Here is a 22,535-nt window from a genome sequence, read left to right as displayed (position 1 = left end):
AGAGTACCAGGTAGAAGGAATGGTGGTGTGTATAAACACGTTCAGAGCACACAGGGACAGGTACAAAGGCACACGCATTAACACGTCCAGAGCAGTTAAAGGGGACCTTTTGGTATAATTCCTTATATTTGGCTAGGAGAAGCCTGGAGTCATGTGAGAGACCTGGGATGTACTGCTGTGAGTAGCCTTGTGGTACATGTTGTCTGGAGATTCTATGTAGCATTCACACAAATGCCTGGAAGTTCTCTGGGGTTGGGGCGAGGTTTACTATGGTTTTATCCAGTTTCTCTGCAAAAGTTTCCCAACTGGCCTTTTTAAAATTAAACCATTTTACAATCAGTGTTAGATGCATGGCCTTCTGATGGTTCATATCCCAGCTAGCTGATGTGAACCTCACAGCTTTTTGGGTCATGAAGGCAAAGTAACAGGAAGACATTGCAAGTGTGTCTGGACTTGTTCCACTAGCTCTTCAGAGCTATGGGAAGTCATAAGGAGCATGTCTGGCAAATTTGTCAGAGCACTAATAACTCACAACTCCTGTACCAAAGCAGGGGTGGCTCCAGTCTATTCCTGGAGACATCATGCTGGCGATGGCAGAGGACATCAGTTCCATCACTGCCCCTGAAAATAAGGATTCAATTTTCCACCACCATTGGGCATTAATGGAGAGGAGTGGTGGGAATTTCCATTACAAAAACACTGAACTATAACTGCCTTTTCATATGTGGGAGCTTGATCGTTCGTTGTTTCAGGTCAAAGAGAATGTACCAGGTGTGGGGACATATAACCACTGGCTCTAACCCCCCCCCCAATAATATCGCTGCCCTACTGCAGCAAGAACAACTGTATCTTTGCCAGATCAGGTCTCTGCAGTACGTGCTCTATGCCACACATATTGTGTATATGCTGTGAGAATAAAAATATTCATAGTAAGAGATGGGAGTACAGTGATTATTTACCATCATAATTACTATGCCCACTCCCCACTACCTACACAGGTAAGGTTCAAATTAAGTACAGCAAGTTACAGTACCTCAAAAATCATGCAAAGGAAATGTTTCTACCTCTTTTTGTTAGTAACACTTATTTGAATGGAGACTTTTCCAACTCGTGGAGGGAGGCCATTACATTACCTCTTCTGGAACCTGAGAAGGACCACACATTACCCTCTAGTTGCCACAGTGTTGCCCTCGCTTGCTGCTTAGCAAAGACATTAGAATGCATGGTCAACTGGAGGCTGGCTTGTTTCCTAAAATTGTAGGAGCTACTTAATAACTTCCAGTGTGCATCTAGAAAGTGTTGTTCAACCCTTGACAACATCACCCTGCCACAGTTGGAAATACAACAATCTTTCCTATGAGACAATGCCTTGTAGATATGTCCTTCATTCTTGAGAAATCTTATGACACTACTTGGAAACATATCAGTAATAAGACCAATGTTATTTTACTCCAATTCCCAAAAGATTCAACAAAGAATATATACAAAAAAATTAGCATGGTTTATCATTATTTAGTGCAAACAGTGAACTGTTCAAAATCATGCAACAAAAGCAGAATATAAACAAACTTAGAAATGGAGAGACTGTCACATGATAAATTCACATGTTGTGGTATTCACTTGAACAGACAAGGGAAGGAACAAGTATGTAATGAGCTTTCTTCATTAATTAAAATGAGCAGTTGTGCAAAACATGTGCATTCATCTTTGAAACAACAAGTCTGCCTGAAGACATCAGTGTATCAACAAAACAAATACAGTTTGAAAGCCAGTGTGATAAAAGTGCCAAAAATGAAACAAGTGCTTCTTGACAAATGGATTCTAGGGAATCAGCTAGCAGGAAGACATCACTCACCTCTCAAAATGAGAGGTGGGTGATGACACTAGATCAAAAAGAGGTAAGTGGTCAAGCAAGGTGCAATAACATCCCTTGTTCACACTATAAATAGATCCACCAGAATGTTCAGTCTCTTTCCAACAAGCTGAATGAAACAGAAATCTTTTTAAATGATTTGAGTGATATTTCTGTTTCATGTTTATCACACTGGCTTTCAAACTGTATTTGTTTTGTTGATACACTGATGTCTTCAGGCAGACTTGTTGTTTCAAAGATGAATGCACATGTTTTGCACAACTGCTCATTTTAATTAATGAAGAAAGCTCATTACATACTTGTTCCTTCCCTTGTCTGTTCAAGTGAAAACCACAACATGTGAATTTATCATGGACAGTCTTTCCATTTCTAAGTTTGGTTATATTCTGCTTTTGTTGCATAATTTTGAACAGTTCACTGTTTGCACTAAATAATGATAAACCATGCTGATTTTTTTGTATATATTCTTTGTTGAATCTTTTGGGAATTGGAGTAAAATAACATTGGTCTTATTACTGATATGTTCCCAAGTAGTGTCATAAGATTTCTCAAGAATGAAGCAATAGAGACATGTTAAAAGTGACTCACCCACCTCAATTCAAATTAGCAGGCACATTTTGTAGAAAAATACCCAGGCATGGTTTTAGCTGCATATGTGCCCAAGAAAATATGGAATTTAGTAATATAATCAAATCTGATAGCTTATCCAGAGAAAGTGACATAGAACCGTCAACAGTAGAACTGCCGATTCAAAATACAGTTATCATTTGTGTACATAGGACACAAGATGATTGTAAAAGTGTTTTTATAATAATAATGGAAGAGCTGTTAGAGAATTTCAATCCCTCAAGAAAAACATTTTTGTGTGTGGGGACTACAATGTTGATTTCTCCAAATACAATAAATTTAAATACAAAATTAAAGATACACTGAAGTTCTTTAGCATAAAACTAATTATAACTAGCCCAACTCATATAACTAGTAATTCTGGAATAACCACTTATCAGGTTTCTGTAAATTCAGATAAATATACCTACAGCATGCAAACTGTAAACACTGGTTTTAGTGATCACCAGGCCCACATACTAACAATAGCTATTCCAGGAGACACAAAACCTAAAACACTACAGTTAATATGAGGAAGTTCAATAATAAACATGTAAATAAATTCTACTCTCTCTTGAGAAGAATAATCTGGAATGATGTTTACAGCTCAAACAACACAGATGATAAGTTTGATAAATTTATGGCCACATACAAACAGTTTTCTTTGAAATAGATTTTCATAAACAAACATCAGTAATAAATTCTATGAACAATATAAATAAATGGATCCCAGCAGGAATAAAAATATTGTGACAGAATAAAAGGAAATTAGATGAACACTCAGAGCAAACAAAAAATCTTGTTTTCATTAATTATTTTAAACAATAAAGACCAATTATTCAACAAGTTTTATCAAAAGCAAAGAAGATGTAAAATGACAAATAAATAGAAAATTCCAGGAACAAGACTAAAGCAACCTGGAATATCATCAAAAAAGTAACAGGTAATACATCATAAGACCACAACAACATAGAATTTCACGAAAATAACAATAAAATAACTGACCCCACAGAAGTGGCTAATATGTTTAAGAGTTTCTTTTCAAATATAGCACAACACCTGATTACCATACATTACAGCTCAACAAACAGACCACGATACACTACATTCAGATTCAAAGAGTTATACAAGAACTCTGTTTATGTCTCCTACAGCACTTGAGGAATTATTTATGGTTCTAAAAAGATTACCCAATAAATATTCAGCAGCTACTGACGAAATACCAGATATTATCATCATAGCAAGTGCAGTATTTATCATAGGACCATTAATATATATTTTCAACTCATCATTGATGAGTGGTATATTCTCAAAAACCTGAAAATGGTGGAAGTACGGTAACACCACTGTACGAGGAAGGAGACAAATTTGAAGCTGCAAACTATAGACCTGTATCAGTATTCGTAGGCTTTGGCAAGATTCTGGAAGAACTGTTTCTTAGCAGACTAACAGCTGTGCTAATTAAGAAAATGATAGTATGTGATTCACAACATGGGTTCAGAACTGACAGATCAACACAGTTAACTATTTTTCCCTTTCTAGATGAAACTATAACTGCAGTGGTTAGTAAGCAACAAGTTTCTTACTTATTCCTTGACCTTAGTAAAGCTTTTGATGTAACTGATCATGGCATCCTGTTGCAGAAGCTAAGAAACCATGGAATACAAAGCCTACCAAGCAGGTGGATCCACTCTTACCTGCATGATCATTAACAGATCACTTAAATAAAATACAAACATATAAAAATGCACAAAATTTCTAATTTTTGTAGTAATGCACAAGAAGTCAGATATGGAGTGTTAGTCCTTGGGCCCATTCTTTTGATTCTTTATGTTAATGATCCATCCGATCATTTTTGCAGATGAAACAGTTATCCTAATTAAGTCATGTGATGAAGACAGCATACAAAAAACTGCTGCAGATGTAATACAAAATTTAACAGAATGATTCAGAACAATTGAGCTAATAATAAATACTTAAAAACCTGTGTGAGTCAATTTTCACACTTCACAGAAGCTCCAACTGGCGACAATGATTTTTAATATTGATGGAAAAACTGTGTCATATGCGAATGTGACAAAATTATAATTATACATATGCAGGATAAGCTGAAATGGGAGACACACATGACAAATGTAAATAAAAAGTTAGATAAATTTACATATGCTGTAAGAATCCCTTCACAAAATACAAGCTATGCATCAGTAGTCACAGTTTACCATAGCAGTATCCATTCACTAATGACATATGGAATTATCTTTGGGGAAATTCCATATGCAGCAAAAAAACATTCAGCCTACAAAAAAAGATTATTGGACTAAGAACACATACTAAACACAGAAATTCCTGTAGGCTAATATTTAGCTGTCTCAGTATACTACCCCTTCCTTGTTTATACATCTACGATGTATTATTATTCATAAAAGTGAGCATATTAATAGAAGAAAACTCTTCAAACATAATTATTATTTCCACTCTCATGATACTTGGCAGAAGCATTACCTGCATGTCAATACAGTAAGCAAAACATTTGTATGGAAGGAGTACATACAACATAATGCCAGTATGAACTGGTATTATGTTGTATTACCACATGACACATACCTAAGTTTAAAATGCTTGACCATTGCTTCTATTCCATTTCTGCCTTTTTGGAGCACCAAGAAAATATGGTGTAATTGCTCATACAGTTATTCTAAACCATACTGTTCTTTCAATGACCTTATTGTCTTTATAATTTTGTTACCAGTATTCAACATGAATTGACTGTTGTTTTCTAAATCACAGTGGGTATAACCTCATCTGTACTATATTAAATGTGACTTATCTTGTATCCTTTGCATGAACTATACACTTAATCATGATTTACTGATTGAACAAAGAAATAAAAATACAAATAACTTCCTAGGATAGCTCCACAAATGGGCTTTTTGAGGACATCTAACCATATTCACAAGGTTGTCTTTCCAAGATGATTTTTAGCTCTCGGTTGGTGTGCTCTTCCTGTGCAATCTGAGCAAGAGAATGCTGTTCATCAGGGATCTGTTTTATGCTTGAGTCATGTTGTACCAATCAATGGTATCATGTCCTTAGTTAAAGCTTTTGTTCAGTGTTCACTGTTTGTGGATGGCTTTGCCATAGTTTGCATCTCTTCATATACTGAAATGACTACTTGTCAGCTGCAACTAACAATAAGATGATTGGAAGATTGGGTAGATAGCACAAGTCCTCTTCAGAAAAATATGTTTGCCTTAATTTTTAATTGCTCCCAATGCCCTTTCAACAGACCTATTCTTACAATGAGGGATACTGTTCTCAATTTTAAAAGCTCAGTGAGATTTCTGACTCTCACATTTGATGAGCAGCTGATATGGTTATAACACCTGAAGAATACGAAGGCAAAAAACCTAAAGGCATTGAATATATTAAAATTCCTGGGCCACAGGTCATCAGAAGCAAACCAAACATGTCTGTTCCAATTTTACACGGCGTTTATGCAATCCTGCCTTGACAATGGCTGCACATGTTGTGCCTTGGCTGATCATCATGGTGCAACATGTCTGCAGCCTACCCTTGACCCCACAGTTACTGGAATTCCATATCATTGCATGGCCTCTGGTAGAGCGATTATTCAGAATTACATCATAAGAAATAAGGCCTTTCAGAATTTGCTTGAACCATGACCTAGTTGCTCACAGTGCACACCATATTTCTGTGTTCATAAAGATTATAGTTATTTACCATCCCAGTTAAGAAGGAGATCCAGGATTATTTCAGATTTTTCAGTGTACAAAAAGAATTATACCTCAGAATATGTTTTTAAATTGAGTTTTATAGTGATTTACCTGAGCACTGAACCTGTATGTGGTTTACATGAATGGATCTAAGCAGGGGAACCCTCTGGCTGCACTGCAATATTTTCAGAATATGCTCTCAAGACTGGATTACCTGATACATTCACAGTTTATGATGCTGAGTTAGATGTGATCTTGAGGGTGTTGCAGCAGATGTGGTGTAATCATGCTACCAAGTACACCAGGGCACATGGGAATTGAGGATAATGAACCAGCAGTACCAAAGGATGTCTGCTTTGAATATTTTTCCATGTACTGTCCCACAAATGCATTTACATTGCTGTTGAGGCACACGGTCCTGTATCTGTGGGGGGAGAAGTGGTTAAAGGTTGAGGAACAACAAACAGTGGTGGTGAAACAATCTACACAGCTGTGGTGTTCCTCCTTCTGGGCACTGGTGTGGGAGGAGATACTCTTAATGCGACATGGGTTGTTCAGGTTTTAGATTCTGTGTAATGTCTGATGTTCTACACAGTTTCTTAGGTAGAAGATTTTTATGTGTTTCCAGGGTGACTGGTTCATTTATTATTTTAGCTGTTGTATAGTTATAGTCTGTATTTTACAAGATGATTCAAGGCCCAAGTATTTAGGTCTCCTGTGTGAAAATGTATGTGTGAGTGTGAGAGAACGAGCCTGGAGCAGGATGGCTGAAATTTAAGTTCCTTATTTTATCTTTTGGTACATACTTCTAAAAAATAATCACAGTTGTGTCCAATTACTTTTGTAAGGGCATTAGTGAATGCAGTGTTGGCTGCCCTGCACATACCACCACTACCACCACATACTGAATTTTTTAAAGGTGCCATAGCTGAGGTAACTAAGGCATATATGTGTGATGCAGTTTCCCTTTGAAGTATTCAGTTCAAATCCTGGTGATGGAGGAAATGTTCACCATCAGTAATTGACAAGCAAGGAGAGGAGAGATGGTTGCATAAAAGTCCTTGACTATCAGGCTTTGCACCAATGACCTCAATTAAATTCCAACCCTCTGCACAATTTTACATGAAGTGAGGTCAGGTGACACTGTCAGTGGTGATCTGTCTGTTGCCTCGGATTGTTAAGCTTAGTGGTCCCTGTGTGATATTTGAGGGGATTAATCTGTGTGCTGGTGTAAGGTTTCATCCTCTCCCTGCTCTCACTGTCATAAAACACAAACATGACACCACATTATATAAATACCCTCCTCTTCTTCAGTGGTCTTTAGTCCTGAGACTGGTTTGATGCAGCTCTCCATGCTACTCTATCCTGTGCAAGCTTCTTCATCTCCCAGTACCTACTGCAACCTACATCCTTCTGAATCTGCTTAGTGTATTCATCTCTTGGTCTCCCTCTACAATTTTTACCCTCCACGCTGCCCTCCAATACTAAATTGGTGATCCCTTGATGCCTCAGAACATGTCCTACCAACCTATCCCTTCTTCTGGTCAAGTTGTGCCACAAACTTCTCTTCTCCCCAATCCTATTCAATACTTCCTCATTAGTTATGTGATCTACCCATCTAATCTTCAGCATTCTTCTGTAGCACCACATTTTGAAAACTTCTATTCGCTTCTTGTCCAAACTATTTATCATCCATGTTTCACTTCCATACATGACTACACTCCATACAAATACTTTCAGAAATGACATCCTGACACTTAAATATATACTTGATGTTAACAAATTTCTCTTCTTCAGAAACGCTTTCCTTGCCATTGCCGGTCTACATTTTATATCCTCTCTATTTCGACCATCATCAGTTATTTTGCTCCCCAAATAGCAAAACTCCTTTACTACTTTAGGTGTCTCATTTCCTAATCTAATTCCCTCAGCATCACTCGACTTAATTCGACTACATTCCATTATCCTCGTTTTGCTTTTGTTGATGTTCATCTTATATCCTCCTTTCAAGACACTATCCATTCTGTTCAACTGAGCTTCCAAGTCCTTTGCTGTCTCTGACAGAATTACAATGTCATCGGCGAACCTCAAAGTTTTTATTTCTTCTCCATGGATTTTAATACCTACTCCGAATTTTTCTTTTGTTTCCTTCACTGCTTGCTCAATATACAGATTGAATAACATCGGGGAGAGACTACAAACATGTCTCACTCCCTTCCCAACCACTGCTTCCCTTTCATGTCCCTCGAGTCCTATAACTGCCATCTGGTTTCTGTACAAATTGTAAATAGCCTTTCGCTCCCTGTATTTTACCCAGCTGTCACCTTCAGATTTTGAAAGAGAGTATTCCAGTCAACATTGTCAAAAGCTTTCTCTAAGTCTACAAATGTAGGTTTGCCCTTCATTAATCTAGCTTATGTCGTAGGGTCAGTATTGCCTCACGTGTTACAACATTTCTACGGAATCCAAACCGATCTTCCCCGAGGTCGGCTTCTACTAGTTTTTCCATTCGTCTGTAAAGAATTCACGACGTTAGTATTTTGCAGGTGTGACTTATTAAACTGATAGTTCGGTAATTTTCACATCTGTTAACACCTGCTTTCTTTGGGACTGGAATTATTATATTCTTCTTGAAGTCTGAGGGTATTTCGCCTGTTTCATACATCTTGCTCACCAGATGGTAGAGTTTTGTCAGGACTGGCTCTCCCAAGGTCGTCAGTAGTTCCAATGGAATGTTGTCTACTCCGGGGGCCTTGTTCCGACTCAGGTCTTTCAGTGCTCTGTCAAACTCTTCACACAGTATCGTATCTCCCATTTCATCTTCATCTACATCCTCTTCCATTTCCATAATATTGTCCTCAAGTACATCGCCCTTGTATAGACCTTCTATATACTCCTTCCACCTTTCTGCTTTCTCTTCTTTGCTTAGAACTGGGTTTCCATCTGAGCTCTTGATGTTCATACAAGTGGTTTTCTTATCTCCAAAGGTCTCTTTAATTTTCCTGTAGGCAGTATCTATCTTACCCCTAGTGATATAAGCCTCTACATCCTTACATTTGTCCTCTAGCCATCCCTGCTTAGCCATTTTGCACTTCCTGTCGATCTCATTTTTGAGACGTTTGTATTCCTTTTTGCCTACTTCATTTCCTGCATTTTTATATTTTCTCCTTTCATCAATTAAATTCAATATTTCTTCCGTTACCCAAGGATTTCTACTAGCCCTCATCTTTTTAACTACTTGATCCTCTGCTGCCTTCACTACTTGATCCCTCAAAGCTACCCATTCTTCTTCTACTGTATTTCTTTCCCCCATTCCTGTCAATTGTTCCCTTTTGCTCTCCCTGAAACTCTGTACAACCTCTGGATCTTTCAGTTTATCCAGGTCCCATATCCTTAAATTCCCACATTTTTGCAATTTCATCAGTTTTAATCTACAGGTCATAACCAATAGATTGTGGTCAGAGTCCACATCTGCCCCTGGAAATGTCTTAAAATTTAAAACCTGGTTCCTAAATCTCTGTCTTACCATTATATAATCTATCTGAAACCTGTCAGTATCTCCAGGCTTCTTCCATGTATACAGCCTTCTTTTATGATTCTTGAACCAAGTGTTAGCTATGATTAAGTTGTGCTCTGTGCAAAATTCTACCAGGCGGCTTCCTCTTTCATTTCTTAGCCCCAATCCATATTCACCTGCTATGTTTCCTTTTCTCCCTTTTCCCACTACCAAATTCCAGTCAGCCATGACTATTAAATTTTTGTCACCCTTCACTATCTGAATAATTTCTTTTATTTCATCATACATTTCTTGAATTTCTTCGTCATGTGCAGAGCTAGTTGGCATATAAACTTGTACTACTGCAGTAGGCGTGGGCTTCATGTCTATCTTGCTCACAATAAGGCATTCACTATGCTGTTTGTAGTAGCTTACCTGCATTCCTATTTTCCTATTCATTATTATACCTACTCCTGCATTACCCCTATTTGATTTTGTGTTTATAACCCTGTAGTCACCTGACCAGAAGTCTTGTTCCTCCTGCCACCAAACTTCACTAATTCCCACAATATCTAACTTTAACCTATCCATTTCCCTTTTTAAATTTTCTAACCTACCTGCCTGATTAAGGGATCTGACATTCCACACTCTGATCCGTAGAGTGCCAGTTTTCTTTCTCCTGACAACGACATCCTCTTGAGCAGTCCCTGCCTGGAGATCCGAATGGGGGGCTATTTTACCTCCAGAATATTTTACCCAAGAGGACGCCATCATCATTTAATCACACAGTAAAGCTGCATGCCCTCAGGAAAAATTATGGCCGTAGTTTCCCCTTGCTTTCAGCCTTTCCCAGTACCAGCACAGCAAGGCCATTTTGGTTATTGTTACAAGGCCAGATCAGTCAATCATCCAGACTGTTGCCCTTGCAACTATTGAAAAGGCTGCTGCCCCTCTTCAGGAACCACACATTTGTCTGGCCTCTCAACAGATACCCCTCCATTGTGGTTGCACCTACGGTACGGGGCTATCTGTATCGCTGAGGCATGCAAGCCTCCCCACCAACGGCAAGGTCCATGGTTCATGGGGGGAGGAAATAACCTCTATAGTCAGCTAAACCCAACAGATATATTTAGGACACATCACTCATGCAAAGCATGGAAAGGAGCCATTATTGTGGAGCTAGAAATCCCCTCCCAAGTAGATGGCTGAACCTACCCTTTCATATCTCACAGCCAATAGTGCCATACAGCTATTTCTTTCCTTAATGTACTTTTTAGTCCCAGATGGAATAATTCAATCAGAATTGACAGAAATAGTAAATTATTTAATAGTTTTGTGAAAGTTAAATACTTACAAAAAAAGTATAGAAATGTCCCAGATACATAATATGTGGGAAGGAGAATGATTGACATGCAATTCATGAACACCAAATTGGGAAAAAAACGCATTCTGAGTGTGTATATACTATGATTGTTCTCTTTTCTTTGCTTCATAGATTAATATTTAAGCTTAATCCATCTATAAAGATTGCCTTTGTATTGATTTTTACATCCAACTACATCTCTTTTACTTGCTGGTTTATAAGCCAATGCTAATTTGTGATATCCTGCATTGTACATTGTCTGCGCATATTCATACCTTATGTTATGACATCTACTTTATATGCAAGGGCCAATAATTCCCTGAATTTTTTATTTAGAAAACATATAATATGAGGAGTTAGAATTTTGTGACAATATCAGTCAACATTTCTTAGATATGTACTATTTTTATACTTACCTGCCAGGGTAGCCGAGAGTGCTAATGCGCTGCTTCCTGGGCTCGGGTAGGACTGCCGGCCCTGGATCAGATCTGCCTGGTGGGTTACAATGAGAGCTGGTATGCTAGTGAGCCTGGATGTGGTTTTTAGGCAAATTTCCACATCCCGCTAGGTGAATACCAGGCTGTTCCCCACGTTCCGCCTCAGTTACACAACTCGCAAACATTTGAACACGTTCGCACAATTCCATGGATCACACTAGATGCAGACAGCTGGGGTACACTCATTCCGTCCTAGGGGGTACAGGGTGCCAAATCCATTTATAACCATGCTGACCCTGCAAAACTATGGGAAAAGGCATCAGCAAAAGAAAGAAACAAAGAAAGAAAGTATTATTTTTCTATGTAGTCTCCATCTTGTTCTTTTGCCTCATGCCAGCCTGAGCATATGCTCCCTGCTGATAAAAACTCTCATCATGTGCCTGCCATCATGTTTGCATTGCAAGAATTATGCTCTCATCATTTTCAGGCCATATTTAAGTGGCTCCAGCTGATGGATGTCCAAATGTACCAGGTCTGGGCCATAGTGTGGATGAGACAATGATGCCAACCCATTTTGGTGATGTGTCTCCAGTACTTGGACTTGTGTGTGTGCATGCTGAGTCATGTTGCAGAAATACTTCCTTTGGGTTCATGTCACACTGATCTACTGGAAAAGTTTTTTGAGCTTGTTCAGAATCTTGACATATGACTCTCAGTTAATGGTTGAGCATTTGTCAATATGTCTACAAGAACAACACCACCGTATTTCCAATAGACTGAAAACATGATTTTGCCAGCAAAGGGAACTATCCTGAATTTCTTCTTTTTTGGTGACCTAGGTGTTGCCAGTCCACTGACTGCCTTTTTGTTTCTGGATCAAATCATTGCACCCAGATTTCATCAGCTGCAATGATCCATGACAGAAAAGTCTCTTCACTAGCCTCAAGCTGCTCCAGCAGTTCAGATGAAATGGCTTTTCTGTGTATCTTGTGGTCTTTTTTCAGCATTCATGGAACCCATGTTGATCATGGCTTTGAATATCCGAGAGTCTTAATCATTGACACACTCTTCAAATGTCCACCAATAGCTGTTAGAGCCAGTTGTTGAGTTGTGATGAATAATGGGATCTGTGCGATTCACCATGTTGGGAACAGTTACCTGTGACAGGGTATTCTGAACATGAGTGATTTTGGGCTCAGATTCTGTTCTTCCTGACACTTGAACCCTCTTTAGCCCTTGGCTAACAGTACTTCTATCAACTACATCATTACCATATACTGCACATAAACATTAAATAGATGTTCACCACAATTACTTTTTCCAGGACCAAGAATTCAATTGCAGCACATTGCATGTAACAAGTGTCTTGCATAGATACTATTTTGATGGTCCACTATGGATGTGCCATTCAGACTTGTTTGAAACTTTGCACATCTTCAGAAGAATTATAAATTCTGAAGCACCTAAAACGACATTTTTCTATATTTATTAACACTTTAAAGACCAAGCTGGGGATAGCATGAGACATAACTTTGTGTTAAATAGACTGCAACCGAGTATAGGTCAGGCTGCAATTTTCTAAATGTCTGAGCTATGTATCGCTTGAAATCTGAACTCCTTTCACACAGAAACAATGTACGGATGGCTTGTGACCTGCCCCTCAAATGGTGCTGCTTTCTGTTACCAATTTATAGAATTTTATTGAAAGAAACATTAGCTAATGTAACAAATGTTGTCATGAAAGGCTGATCCAATGTGATTCCATTGACATAATTTCAAGCATGTTCTTCTTAGGTGTCACAGTTTGCTGTAATTCTGCAACAAATATGTCATGTTTGTTGAGTGAACAAGAGGTTTTGTTAGCTCATAAAGAAGAAATTGCTCAGTAACTCAACTGAGCAATTTCTTCTTCTTGAGCTTGCAAAACTTCTTGCTCACTCAACAAATGTGAAGTGTCAACAATGTAGGAAAAGGTAGATTGCTATTTACCAGACATAAGACACATTAAGTTGCAGACAGGCACAATTAAAAGATCTTATGTAAAGCTTTTAGCCACAGCCTTCATCAGTAAAAGAGAGACACACACACCAATCTTAACATAAGCAAGCACACCTTATGCTCACATGACTGCCAACTCCAGCATCTTGGGCTGGTTGCAGGTGTGGTAGTACACATCTGCATACATTCACCAGTCCTGGAAAATGATATAGTTCTACTGTTGTTTTAGGATGAAGGAAGACCTTCATTATTTTCACTTTCTCTTACGGTGGTGAAATTCCTTGATGCTACACACAATAACCCAAGAATGAGCTCTCTTTCTCTCCAAAAATGTATTTTCCCAAATTAATGTTAAGATGATATTACCCAGCCATTCAAGAAACTATTGCAGATGCATTACATGTTCTCCATCCAATGCTGCAGCAACAAGAATGTCATATAAACAGGAATCCACGAAAGTCAAATCATTCAAAATGCTACAAATAAGTCACTGGAATGTTTGTGCTGCATTGAATAGACTATATGGCATCTTAAAAAATTCAAAAAGTCCAGATGGTGTGGTAACAGTTGTTTTAGGCACATCTTGTGTCACAATGGGAATGGGGCGACAAGTTTCAATAAGGTCAATTTAAAGAATATCTTTATCTTGGAGAACTGACAGTTCACATCTTGTAAATGCAGTACTGGATAGTGGTCTGACAACGTGACAGCATTTAAACCTCCATGATCTCCACAGGGATCCCAAGTTCCATCTTTCTTTGGAAGGAGGTGGAGAGGAGTAGACCAGGAGCTTTTAGAAAGACAACATATGCCAAGACTGATCATCTCCCAAATTCAAGTCTTGCTTCTGCTAATTATTTTGGTTATCAGTGTCAGTTTATGCATGCCTTGGAGGTCCTGTTGTTGTAACTGTTGCATATTAACAGGAGGAAAATCATAATTACATTTCTCCATGAGAATAATAGGATATCTTGTTAGCAAGTCTCAATATTTATGCTGTGGATCAATTGAAAACACCAAACCATCGCCTTTTCTGAACATTCTGTGATCTAATACTGTTGCTGGCAATACGGAAATGTCTGCTCCAGAATCAACCAAGAATCGAAAACATGCGTTGTGATCCATTATGACTAGGTGTCAAGATAATTTAGCCTCCTCATTCTTGCCCCACCAAGTGAATAGCACGCTAGTTTTCCCTCTGATCATTTACAAACTACTGAGAAATAAATAAACATGAAGTTGTGCATTTCTTTGCATTCTGTTTGAATTTATAATACCAGCACACAGAACGTTTCTGTGAAAGCTGCAGTGATTTCAATCTGCTTCTTGATCATGTCTCAGTTAGTAATTTCTAAAAATGGATCATTAGTTCCAAAAGCCACCTTTATAGATGGGAAAGTCTGTTATCTTGAGATGGAGATGATACAGTTTCCATACTGAAGACAAATTGACTGTATGTCGTAATCTCTACTATTTTATCAGAGATAGAAGCCAATTGCTTTGAGATTTACATCTCAACTGGATGCTAGCACAGATTGCCTGTTAGTTGGTAGTCGTTGAAGACATATAGTTCAAAAAATCATCAGTTTCTCACATTCCAGCAAGAGCACACATCTCTCAGAGCAAATCAGATGACTTTTTGTCTCATGGTTCTACTTTGATTAGCAATTTTTTAACTTTGAGTGACTCTCGTTCTTAAAATTCTGTGGTAATAGATTTTTAAGTCTGTATATGGAGAAGTTGATAATGGTTTGCACATGAAATGTGAAATCAGCTTAGCAACTTCACTATCAAGTGACCCCAAAATGTAATGATATTTTGCCATATCATTGTTAATATTTGTGGCAAAAGATTGGGACTCCACTTGCAAAAACTGTATCTTTACACTTTTTCACCTGCCACATTTGATATGTCCATTCAGGTGTCATCCAGTGATAAGTTTGCCATTAAAAAACATATTAAAATTGCTGCAGTGAAATTGAAATAATGGTTGGAGTCATTCTGGGAAATTACCAGGAATTGATAAACAGAGATAAACAAGAGACACATTACTCCAATGTGTATTTATAAATTTTATAGAGTTTACATGTGTGTCCCTTACAGTCCACATGCACACAAAGGTGTTTCCATCCACAAAAAACCATAGAGGAATTGAGTATAGATGGCTATAAGAAAGAAAGAGAGAGATGAGTGTCAGAGGCAAAGGCAAAATGCAGATTAGTGTTAGCCATAAGCATAAAACTGAGGAAGGTAGAGTGTGAGAGAATAAAGAGAAATGAAAAAAATAGAGTTAAATGTCAAAACAGGGGTGGAGTGCAAAATGCAAGTGGGTGAGAGAGGATGATGGAAAAAGGAGTATTCATTCATTCATCATGTTCCATAGATTCCAAAAAGATTAAGGACTTTCAGGGGTAAGGGAAGAGTTAAGGTGTACATTAACAAAAGGGAAGAGCTCCTAGAAACTTAATTTGTACAATAATCTATCACTGAACAGCTTAATACTAATGATTCTTATTCCAGCTAAATTTAACAGTAAGTTAGTGGAAAAGCCATTACTCTGAAGAAATAATCTGATGCTTCTTTAGTTATATGAAACAGTTGCAGCTTATCTCCTGCTGGTAGTTCAATTTTCCTTGAGTATATTGGTATTTTTTGAAGAAAAAAGTCAGCCACACATTTGCTTTGCAGATGATATAAAAAAAGTGGAGTAAAGCTATGTACACCTTTTACAATGTATGCAGTAGTCATAAAATAAGCACAAAAGATTAAAATACTTTCTCACATATACAAAAACAATAGATGACTAAAGATGCCTTAATCTGTTGCAGTTGTTCTTGCATTTTGTGTGAAGATATTCTCGTCCATAATGAACATCACTGCTGCAATCAATTTTGCAGTTTTATTATTTATCATCATAGCAGGTAGCCTGCAAGGTATGTAATGCTACTAACAAATTCTTGTATTATGATGATAATTTTTATTAAGAGGAACTTTTGCACTTGTCTGTGCAATGGTAAACTTTTCTCTTTTGCAATGTTCTTTTATTTCATTGTCTGATTGCATTGTTTCTAAGTCAAGATGTATTAATTAAAATAAATAACAGAAGATGCATTGATGAAACCATACAATCGTTGCAGTAGTATGTTCACAATATTTCCTTCACATTTTCATGCTAACCAAAGCTGAATATGGATGGACATTATTAAATGAAAATTCTAAAGTTATTGAAAGATACGTTGCAATTTATCTTTCAGGTTCATTTCTTTCTCACATTGAGTTTCAGACAGGCACAATGTAAAGACTTTTACACATTTAGATCTCAGCAAAAGTCTTCATCAGAACAGAAAACACACACACACATTCACAGAAGCAAGTGCACTTCATACACACATGACTGGTGTCTATGGCCACTCAAGCCAGAATGCACTCCGGATGGAGCAGCCAGAGGTAGACATCATGTGTGCGTGAGATGTGATGTCTTGTGTGAATATATGTGTGTGCTTTCTTTTCTGAAGAGCACTTTGATTGAAAGCTAAATGTGTAACATTCTTTTTGTTGTGTCTTTCTGCAACTAAGCATGTCATCTTTACTGTGAGTAGCACTCTATCCTTTTCATAAAATTGTTGAGATTCCTACCTGAACTTTCCATTGCTTCATTCCTTTCTCTGTCTGATATGTATTACAAAACTTGGAAGTGATAGTAAAATGACAATAATAAATTTCATGAAGTAGTTGTAAATATTAAAATGATCAACTATACCAGGACAAAAGGCACCACAGAAACGTTAGTATATACTGCAATTTGTCATGAACAAGCATCCATTTCTTGAAAACTGTACAGGCAAAGAGATAAGGAAACAAGTGCATGAATGTAAAAAATTCAGATGGAACATGATTTACAATAAAGATTTAAGACTTGCATTAGAAGAGAACAGATGTTGTTGTGGTCTTCAGTCTAAAGATTAGTTTGATGAAGCTGTCCAAACTACTCTACCCTGTGCAAGCCTCTTCATCACTGCATAACAACTGCAACTTACATTCTTTTGAATATGCTTACTGTATTCAGCTCTTGGTTTGCCTCTAATACTAAACTGGTGATCCCTTGATGTCGCAGAACATGTCCTTTCAACTGATTTATTATTGTAAATCATAAATTTAAGTGATTAGTCATCCTTTTTAAATTTTATTGGCTGATCTAGATTTCAGCTAGAAGCTAGCCATTTTCAATTCACTATTATTTATACTCAGTGCATGTAATGCCTGTTGGTCATGCTTCATCCACAGCTCATTGAATTGAGTTTTTACGAATGTCAATCTTGAAGATGGATGGGTGTAAATCATACTGATCAAAAAAATACGAACACAGGGTGAACATTAATAAAACTGACAAACTGCGGGGAGGTTAAAGTCCTATGAACATGTGTCGAGAAATGGATGGTGTGTGTGCAATGACAATAAATTATCCCAGAACACAGTACAGAGCTGCATCACAACCACATGACAAGAGATGTTCAAAGTTACCTCTGCATGATGCAGCACATGTATTCACACATCACATCATGGATTGCCACACTCTTTTGTATGTTCCAACATCGCTCTGAATAGTGTCATAGGAGTTGTGAACATGCTGTTGAAGGATCTGCACAATAGGATCTGGTTCAGCATACATAATGCTTATCAGATGCCCCCAGAGGTAAAAATGCAGGGGGCTTAAGTCCAGTGATCTAACAGGTTATGCTACAGGGCATCCATGTCCTACCCAGCATCTGAGGATGATGTTGTTGACGTGTCTGCAAAACTGTAATGTGGAATTGGGATGGTGCTCTCTCATGCAGAAACCACATAACCTTTCAAATTACCAAAGGCATGAACTCAAGCAGCCCAGGCAGAGAATCTACAGGAAGTTGTAGTGTTTCGGGAAATTTGTAAACATCCCAACACACCATTGGAAAGCCATCGACAAGAGATGCTTGTGAGTAAGTTGAATAAGGATAAATGTAGTAGGAAAGGGAAACTGTGTGTTTTCCTTTCTTGTATGCAGTGAATGTGGAGCAGTGGTGGAGCCGGTGAGAAGGGGACCAGTAAAAATAGTATTACAACCACTGGTCGTCCGGGAGTCATTTGTATCATGGTGCAGCAAGTGTCTTAGTTCGAGAGCCATGGAGTAAATGACACACCAACAAGGGCACAATGAACAATTGAACAGCAGTACTTGTTTATCTGGGTTTCTCTCTCAGGCCCTAAAGCATGCATATACAGACGTTTTTGAATGTACTCAAGAGAGTGATATTACCGTAGCAATTGTTTGTTGTGTTGTTAAAAAAATAGTGAAAATGTTGGGCAAAATATACCCCTGTTTGTGAGAAGTGTGGCTGTTTATTTAGTAGTGCAATAGAGAGAACTTGCAGAAGCATTCCAGAAATCTTCACCACAGTGGGATCGACAGGGAGGTGGCACAGTCCAGACCACGAAACAACTACTCTGAGAATAGAGGATAAAGGTAATACTACTTTCATCTGGCGGTGTATTAGGCTCGGCAAAATATTCCCCGGTTATATTGGCATGGGGTGCGACTTCACACTAGTGCTGGTATAAGACCCACCACAAACCCTACAAAATATACATCAGCAGGAGAAGAGGGAAAAATACACCCCATGTGGTGACCCTGGAAAATGTGAATGGAGAATGTACCTGCAAGTAAGTGTACAAAATTGATTTGAGTCATAATTATGACTCCAAAGAATAGAAGACAGAGAAGTTGCCCCCGGCAACCAGCAATCAGCAACAGTGCCTTATAATGCACGTAACAAGAAATCAAAAATAATTCAGAGCTTCTTTCGAATGAACTGTCTGAGAAATATTAGTAAACACATAATAAATGTAAACTATAATTTACTGTTGGATATCTGAAACAGAAAAAAATAGAAGAAGACAGTGGCAGCAGAAAGTGCACCCATATTACAAGCAGTGAGTGCACGGAATTAGTTCAAAACTTAACAAAATTGTTTCGACGGGATAATACATACAGCAGATGTAGATCTGGCGGGAGTTATCAATGCAGAGCGGTGAGCAGTTACGTGAGTATGGGGTGCTGTATTGTCCAGTCAGTGGCAGCACACAGCACAAGAACAGATGTCGGCTTCAACTTCAGCGCCAGCTCGGCTGTTCTATGACCAGCATGCAGTTCACAGTTCTGCAGAAGAGTGAGCCGTGAACATTTAAAAAAAATACACACATTTCTGTGAGTATAGGGTTCAAAATTAAAATTGTTGACTGGTAATAAATAGTGTATGCCTATCATAAGAAAGGTGGCAATGCAAAACAAGGAATTAAGATCAATACTAGAAGGTATAATTAAAGAACAAGCAGAGAAGGATAAGGCAATACTAGAAGATATAATTAAAGAACAAGCAGAGAAGGATAGGGAAGGATGGAGAGTGGAACAAGTAGAATTAGTTGAGTCCATTAAGGAACAAGTTAGTGAATCAGTCAATGACATACTCAACCATAAAATACAAGATGTTAAAGCTAACTTAGAATCTAACTTCAGTGCACAAATTAATGATCAAAACATTAAAATAACAGAAATAAATTCCAGAGTAAATGAATTACAAGAATCAATGCCAATAGAAGTGCAACAAGTAGCTAAACAAGTGTTAACAGATCATTTACAGGAAAGTGTACACAGATTAACAACTTGACAGTGGACAGGCTATGTAGATAATGTGAATTCCCAATTCCAAGGGGTATGAGCTAGTATTTCAGACACAAATAAGTTTATCACATCCATACAGGAAAATTCTGTAACAGGGCCACCTGATGCTATAAAACATTTGGAAAAACATTTACAGTTATTCATAGAAAAAGAAGTAAAAGACAAAACAGAAATAAATAATGTCAAAATCACTTCTGGGGAAGGTACAATTAACAGTAATCAAGAACTTGATAGAATATGGAAAGCAATAGATGATAATAAAAAGAAATTAGAAAATAGTAAACCTGAAACTATGACAGGAGTGATTAAAGCTGTAATAGAGTGTTTATCTATAGGTAATGGGTTTAATTTAGCAAAGCAATTTCCAAAGTATAAACCAGATGGTGATGTACACCCAATCTATTTTTTACGAGTCTTTGCCAGATCTTTACCTAAAAATTGGGATGACTTAAAGAAAATTGATTACACATTAGGATATTTAATGGGAGATGCAGCAGAATGGGGAAATGCTCATGCAGAAGAATCTGTGTCTTGGAAAGATTTTGAGGAAACCTTTAAGAGGAAGTACTGGTCTTCAAGCACTCAGGAAAAATTAATCTTTAAGTTATTAGACACTACTCCATACAATAATTCATGGGGTATATACAAAAAGTACAAAGGATGGCATTTGACAAAATTGAAGTACTTAGATGATCCAAAAGATGAAATGCACTTGGTAAAAGTACTCATTAGACATTTACCATACCACGCTCAACAAGAAATATTGTATAGAGGGTGGAAAACCGTGAATGAGTTATTAACATTTATTGAAGGCTTAGACACACTGTATACTGAAAGAAATGAAAATTATTCAGTGAATGAACCAAATACAGGGAATAGGAATAACAAATCCTTTCCAAATTCCTTGCCACGGACGAAGGAATCCAATTATTGTAGAGTAAGCAGTAATGAAACTGTTCACAGCATGGATAATGCTCTAAATCACAATAACCCTAGAGGGGGAAGAATTAAGACTGATAACAAGTCTGAGAGGTCTGGACAAGTGAAGAGGGTGGGATTACTTGTCATTGGGAGCTCCAATGTTAGGTGGGTGATGGAGCCCCTTAGGGATCTGGCAGCTAAGGACGAGAAGAAAGCCAATGTGAACTCTGTGTGCATACCAGGGGGGGAGTCATCCAAGATGTGGAAAGGGTCCTTCCAGATGCCATGAAGGGTACAGGGTGCAGCCAACTGCAGGTGGTGGCTCATGTCAGCACTAATGATGTGTGTCGCTATGGATCGGAAGAGATTCTCTCTGGTTCCCAGTGGCTATCTGAGTTGGTGAAGGCTGCCAGTCTTGCTACTGAGATGAAGGCAGAGCTCACCATCTGCACCATCGTCGACATCATCGATTGTGGACCTTTGGCACAGAACCGAGTGGAGGGTCTGAATCAGAGGCTCAGATGGTTCTGCGACCATGTAAGCTGCAGATTCCTCAACTTGTGACATAGGGTGGTGGGGTTTCAGGTTCTGTTAAATAGGTCAGGTGTCCACTACAAACAGGAGGCAGCTACATGGGTAGCAGGGGCTGTGTGGCATGGACTATGCAGTTTTTTAGGTTAGACAGTCTTGGGAAAGATCAAGAAGGGCTCCAGCCTCAAAGGGTACAGGGCAAAGAAATGAGGAGAATTGACCAAGCAACAGTCGGTATTGTAGTTGTAAATTATTGTAGCTGTGCTGGAAAAGTACCAGAGCTTCAAGCGCTGATAGAAAGCACTGCAGCTGAAATCGTTATAGGAACAGAAAGCTGGCTAAAGCCAGAGATAAATTCTGCCAAAATTTTTACAGAGGCACAAACAGGGTTCAGAATGGATAGATTAAATAAAGTAGGTTGTGGTGTGTTTGTGTCTATTGGTAGTAGTTTATCTTGTAGTGAAGTTTAAATACATAGTTCCTGCAAATTACTATGGGTAGAGGTTATACTCAACACCCGTACGAAAATAATAGTTGGAACCTTCTACCAACCCCCAACTCAGATGATATAATAGCTGAACAGTTCAAAGAAAACTTGAACCTCATCACAAATAAGTACCCCACTCATACAGTTACAATTGGTGGAGATTTCAATCCACCCTTGATTTGTTAGTGAAAATACATGTTCAAAGCCGACAGTGGACAGAAAACATCTTCTGAAATTGTACTAAATGCTTTCTCTGAGAATTACTTTGAACAATTAGTTCATGAGCCCACACGAATTGTAAAGGGTTGTGAAAACACACTTGACCTCTTAACCACAAATAATCCTGATCGAATAGAGAGTGTCATGACGGATAC

At 38.1% G+C, this 22,535-nt stretch overlaps 1 protein-coding gene across 1 annotated transcript in view; it reads left to right on the top strand.

Annotated features, from left to right (window-relative positions):
- Positions 1-22,535, top strand: part of LOC124805446 (cationic amino acid transporter 3-like) — a 142,121-nt gene that overhangs the window by 35,430 nt on the left and 84,156 nt on the right. The window contains exon 5 of the mRNA XM_047266008.1: positions 16,336-16,440. Within this exon, the coding sequence (XP_047121964.1) occupies positions 16,336-16,440 (105 nt within the window). The remainder of the gene's footprint in view (positions 1-16,335; positions 16,441-22,535) is intronic.

This window comes from Schistocerca piceifrons, chromosome 7, assembly GCF_021461385.2.
Source record: "Schistocerca piceifrons isolate TAMUIC-IGC-003096 chromosome 7, iqSchPice1.1, whole genome shotgun sequence".
NCBI classification, from domain to species: Eukaryota; Metazoa; Arthropoda; class Insecta; order Orthoptera; family Acrididae; genus Schistocerca; species Schistocerca piceifrons.
The sequence above is the reverse complement of the archived record's forward strand: the minus strand, read 5'-3'. Positions and strand labels throughout refer to the sequence as shown.